Here is a 6000-nt window from a genome sequence, read left to right on the forward strand (position 1 = left end):
ATTATTATAGCAAGAAATTAAATTGGACCCCCCTCCCACCTCCCACCTCCCAAGGCAAAATCAATAGAATCTGATTAACCTTGAATCATGGCATGAAACTGGGAAAGCAAAGAAGCTACTCACATGGACGCCTTTCTTTTCCCTCTGAATTTATGGAATGCAGCACTTGATGGATGCCAAACAATGATCAATGGACTGCTAAGGACATTCATTCTATTCACCCAGCAATAGCAAGGATGGAAAATTTAATTCACATCATAATGCCAGGGGGAAAATAGAAGAATATATGCATCGTAAGATAGTACTAATGTCAAAACCTCCTTATCCGCAACTCGCTTTTCAAAATTCTGAATCAGAATAAATAAAATCTGGGTGTGTAACGCGGTTCCAAAAATAAAGCATTTGTGAAATCATCATGAAACATGGTATTATTGAGGAATGGTATAAAATTAACCATTTTCGGCTTGATCATACCCACTGGATTTATGTCTTGGTGCAAAAGTGAAGCCATCTGGAACCTTGCCAAGCAACATCTCTGATATTCGAATCTGCAGAAATGTAAAAAAAAAAAAAAATAGTATTAAGAGAAATAGATTGCTTTGAAATATAATAAAAACTGCTCAATGACGGATAGATGCTTACCCAGTCAGACGCAGAATCAGATGCCATTAGGGTTTCAAGGTCATCACGACCATAGTAAGCAGGTGGGCGCCAATTAAGCCGTTGTGGGATGACATCTAGCAAACCTACAGGTATATATCTACAAGTGTAGCTAAGCCATTCCAACAAGAAATGCCTGGTTGTCTCAACTCCTGCATACGATAACAGCATTAAGAGTTAACAAGTCCACATACATACAGATAAGCAGACAAAGTAGCGCTTTTGGCAATGTAGATGCACCAGCTTCTTGGTACCAAAGAATTCCAACTAGAATAAAAACATTACACAAAATACAGATATCAGGATTTACATCACATAGCACATATTCAAGCAGCCCTAGCCGCATGTCCTCTCATGCCATGTCTTGATAGTTGGTGCTATACTACCAAACTATCAAGTGCTCAAAAAGAGGGTACAAGTTTCAGACAATTTGAACATAGTTTTGATTGAAAGTACAATTTGGACACCAAATAATAAAATCTCTGAAACAGGGCCATAGTACTCCTTGACCAATCTCAATATGATGATTTAGGTTGGCTCTCCAATGATAACCAAAACTTGGAGCTGAACGCTGAAACAGCCAGTCACAGACTTGTACATGCACAGATACATCACAAAAGAGGTAACTTAGCCTTACCAGCCTGGAAACTTATAGCAAGTGTTGGAACTTGAGATTTGTTTGTAACATAATTAGGATTCCTGGCTTAATAAAGAGATTAAATTTTGGAACCACAGACAAAACAAGAACCCAATCTTCACAATATATACATGGCAATTAACTGTAAGGAGGCAACCACCAGCACCAATATAGGAGCATTCCAACACTCACTCAAAGGACGGAAATAAAAGAGAGAGAAAACCATATGCCAAAATGCTAGGTAGAATGTGCAAACTTGTTCTTTAAGTTATCAATAGTATGGTAGTCAAAACTACAACTGCTAAAGTAATCCTATTTCAAGATTCGTAATTAATGAATTAATAATGCACACCTTTTGAATCAGAACCCCAATGTTCAAGGCCAAAACGCACAAAATCCTTCAAAATATTAAATCTTTCACCAGAACTGATATCCCAGTGTCTCTGTTGCTTGATTTCAGTAAATATCCAGGGCTGGAAACAGAATAAAAAAGACTAATACATTATAAACCTTAAATATGCAAGAAGATAATTTGGAAGTATGCAAGACTATAGATAAAGGGAGAAGAACATTTTCATTCATATCGCCGATGATGCCTCGGGCAAGTTGAAGCTCTCCAAGATATATACCTTAATAAGTGCTCCTCGAGCAATCATGCATGAGGAGAGCTCAGGACAATCAGTCCTGTGCTTATTCCAGTCTAAATATGAGAAAACATCCCCATTTCCAAGGACTTCTAAAGTATCAGGAGCCCTTCTGGCACATTGGTATATGTAGTCCCAATCAGCAAGCTTGCTGTAGCGTTGCTGACGTGTTCGACCATGTATTGTTACAGCAGTGGCTCCCCAATTGCCAATATCTGCAATTAAGGAATCAATACGATTCTTCCCCTCAAAATAGCCTGTCCGCACCTATAGACAAAAAAAAAAAAAAAAAGACACAGCACTTAAGTGAAAAGAGCAAACAAAAATGTTGAAATAAAAACTGAAAGGAGGAGATTTGAAAATTTCCTGATTGAGCATAAGATGCATACCCAGTATCACAAGCTTGCCATTGTAAGCCAAAAGTGGCTCAATAAAACTATTGAATATATGATGGTATTCAAATATGGGTATAGGTATAAATAACACCAATTACCTTGACAGTTATAGGCTTGCCAACAGTGCCGGACGCTGCTTCTAGAATGCTCTTCATACGCATTGGTTTCGTAAGAAGAGCCGACCCAGCTCCCTTATTAACAACAAAATCAATTGGGCATCCCATATTTATATCGATGAAATCCACTATACATTCCTGATCTATAAGCTCCACTGTCCGTGCCACAGTGTCTTGATACGCCCCACAAATTTGTACACCAAACAAGTCCTCAGAAGAATGTCGTCTCAGAAGTGCCCATTCTGAAGCTTGACCCTATTTCAGCAAGAAAAGAAAAAATGCAACATGAATAAACAGTTACTGTAAAATCACAGTCTTGCAATGCTAATCATATACACCATTTAATTAAGAAAAATGAGTCAGCCAAAGAAGTATAAGAACCTGTAGGAGATTTGTACACATTGCCATTTCACCACATGTTACATCTGCACCCAGAACTTTGCAAACCCTTCGAAAAGGAAGATTACCAACAGTGGTCAGAGGTGCAAGGTACAGCTTCTCTTTAAAATCAATAAGCTTTTTCTCTCGTTGGTGTGGTTTTATACTTTTATCACTTTCAGGGAGTGTATCCATCGCAGTTTCTGGTTCAGAAGGTATACAAATTTTCTCAACATCATTCCCTGACACACTTGCATCTGTTTAAGAGAAGATGAAGATAAGTTGCACAAATCTTCAAGAGTGAACATCATCCAGAAATGAATATGAAATGCACTGCTCTGAAAGAAAAGATGACTCAACCATTATCCACTTTGGTGATGCTACACTCATCATTGACAACAGATTTTGCCTTCTTTAGGGGCCTCTGCTCGTCAGATGTTGATATTCCATCAGGATTATTATCTTCTGCCACAAGGAAAGGATCTGAGTCTGCTGCCATTTGTGTGACACCATTTTCATCAATACCATCAGAATCCTTTGAAACAGTTTGACCTTTTCCCTCCTTTTCTGTTGACAATTTGATGTTACATTTTTTGTGTCCCTGAAGAGTAAAAGACAACATGAGCAACAACAAAGGCAAAAGACAACTGACAACCTGATAATGGCATTAACAGAAGTGAGAAAACAGATATAAAACAAACCCACTTCTGTAAATAACAGTAATGTAAAGCATCTCTAAATGAAACTAAATCCATTGACCCATTCAAGGAGGATTTATGACAGATCCTTTCCTGAAAACTAAGCTGTCATCATTTCCATGATATTTTCTTAACACAGTTGATCTCTATGATGAAGAACATAGATAATAAATTTTGTTGACATTTCTAGGAAATTTTATATGAGGCTCTGCCTCTACCAGGTACATTCAACAGCAAGAAGTTGATATCACAAAGAAGAATCAAAAGAGAACGTATTGATGAATTGTATGATATGTGATGCTAAACAAGCTCTGAATCAGAAACATAAAAAAAATTCTTCGAAGCAAAAATATTCAGTGTTACATAAGCAGATGCATGATTAATCAAGCAAACAACTGAGTTAAGAAAAAAAATATTAAATGAATTAGGTAAGGGTTTTACCAGAAGGGAAAGCGACTTTAGCACAGCATCTGCCTTGGAAAATTTCATTTTATTCTTCCACAAAAGCTTCTGTACATCTTTGCTCAATCCATTGATCTCAGAGCTTTTCCTCCCCTCAGTACAAGTACTAGAGGGATCACCATCTTTATGAGTCCCTGAAAACCTACAGGCCAAGCCAAAAGGGCATGGCCCTTCCCTGTTAATGAATGGGCACTCTCCCTCTAACTCAGCAGGTTTCTGCATATATGGATATCACAGCCATCATAAAATAGCACTAGACACCACATAAGTGCCCATGGTTACCTAATGCATACATGATACAAACAAGGGAAAAAGTAGAATTCACTCCCAACATTTCGTAAATAGACAATTAAATTTGAATACCTGAACTTTAAAGGCTTCTACATCATGGCTGTAGCGGCACTTATCACCATATGAACAGGAACTAATGTTTCCAGTCTTTGCCACCTCCGGACAGAGATTGAGAGCGGATTGCCGTTCCTATAAGTTCCCAAAAGATCTTCTGGTCAAGATTTCAAATCCTCCATTTCAACAAATTCAGAACTACCAAAATAACTTGCTCTCCAACAAATGCAAAACCAAAACTCAAGCAATATCTAATGCATAAATCATAAAATAACATTAGTATATCACCAAGAACCATAATTGCCAATGTAAAACTCCGAGCGACAACTATGAAGTAAAGAACTTGAATTTACGATTTGGGCACATTATTGCCGGACTGATCATATACTAAAAAGAGCTTAACCTAAGGTTCCAAATTTCCTAACTGTTCAAGAATAATAACGATTTTTCTGCAGCATCAACATAGAGATATATGCAAACCTATCTCAAATTAGCACTACATTGAGAAAACATATACCCGTATATTTATACAAGTGAATAGAACAGTAATTTGATTAAATTAGAGGACCTGACGGCGTTCTCGTTTGAGTTGCCGTCTGGACTTCTTCTCCTTAACTAAACCAGACTTAGGGGCTTTGGCATTGACGTCTAATACGGAGTCTTTCTGGTTACTGGTTCTGGTAGGAGGAGGACGAAGGAATTCTCTCTTAATCGGAGCTATGGCCTTGGCCACGAGTTCCTCTGGCGTTTCATGAGCTCCGTTTGAGCTCAATACCAGTGGCTCCTCCTGAATCTTCTCGGGTAGGCGGCCATCGAACACTGGCTCGGCCATGGCGATCGAGTTTTAAATTTTAATCCGGTCGATGCAGTAGTGGATTTGCGCCAGTGATGCTGAATGGATGTTACTAGGGTTTATAGCAGGTTTGGGTCGAAGAAGATAAAGCAGGCCGGTGTGAAACGACGTCGGTTAAACAGAACATAGAAAATGGTAAAGAGCGGAAATACAAATGATGGGAATATTTACACTTCACATTTTCCCACTCACATCACATTTTTCAAAACCACCAAACACACCCCTTAGAGCTTGATAGATTTCACGAAAACTTGTATCTCCGTCACTCTACATCTCCTCCTTTCCCTCCTCCTCCATCAAAACCGTTGCGTCCCTTTGGGTCTCATCCATGCCCTTCACAGCCTTGTTGTGGCTTTTGCCACCGCAAAGATTCATGACATGCGATGATTCTGGCGGCTAACGAAAACAAGCACCTCGATTCAGTGGCTCCTCTACTTTCCTCTTAGGACGAGACCCTCTGGCGCGTGTTCTTCTGGTCATACATATTCTACCTCTCTCGATTCCTACATTTGCTCCGAACATTCTTCACAATCTTCAAATACCGGAAACTGAATGTCTTCACACTTTTCAACCAGTCTAGTATGTTGTTCATGTCCTTTATCTTGCTCGAATTCTTTCAATCATTTCAAGTAATTTATTGGTGTACGAATGCGTAAGGGACGTGTTTGGTGGTTTTGGAAAAGTGAATGGGAAAACCTGGAGTGCAAATAGTCCCAACCAATACGAATTTGTTCTCTGTAAACATCGTCGTTTAAGGGGAAAAAAATGAAAGCAAAATACGTCGTCGTTTAAATGAAAAAATGTAATGAAAA

At 38.7% G+C, this 6000-nt stretch overlaps 1 protein-coding gene across 1 annotated transcript; it reads right to left on the reverse strand.

Moving 5' to 3' along the window:
- Positions 1-275: 275 nt before the first annotated feature.
- LOC120002129 (tRNA-dihydrouridine(47) synthase [NAD(P)(+)]-like) lies at positions 276-5311 on the reverse strand. Its single transcript, XM_038850733.1, has 10 exons — positions 4904-5311; positions 4354-4470; positions 3970-4206; positions 3191-3431; positions 2834-3087; positions 2435-2707; positions 1927-2208; positions 1650-1770; positions 643-812; positions 276-548 (listed from the first exon to the last, which is right to left on the reverse strand). Exons 1-10 carry the CDS (start codon positions 5165-5167, stop codon positions 450-452), a joined length of 2058 nt encoding a protein of 685 aa, XP_038706661.1. The 5' UTR covers positions 5168-5311; the 3' UTR covers positions 276-449.
- Between the last annotated feature and the right edge of the window lie 689 nt (positions 5312-6000).

This window comes from Tripterygium wilfordii, chromosome 7, assembly GCF_013401445.1.
Source record: "Tripterygium wilfordii isolate XIE 37 chromosome 7, ASM1340144v1, whole genome shotgun sequence".
In the NCBI taxonomy this organism is placed as follows: Eukaryota; Viridiplantae; Streptophyta; class Magnoliopsida; order Celastrales; family Celastraceae; genus Tripterygium; species Tripterygium wilfordii.

Bases quoted from the DNA above. Each gene is read 5' to 3' on its own strand.
- LOC120002129 (XM_038850733.1), bottom strand. From the start codon at position 5,167: ATGGCCGAGCCAGTGTTCGATGGCCGCCTACCCGAGAAGATTCAGGAG. The intron at 2,209-2,434 runs GTAATTGGTGTT...TTTTGTCTATAG, and splicing joins GCAAGCCTATAACTGTCAAG to GTGCGGACAGGCTATTTTGA. The intron at 1,771-1,926 runs GTATATATCTTG...TTCTGTTTCCAG, and splicing joins CTCGAGGAGCACTTATTAAG to CCCTGGATATTTACTGAAAT.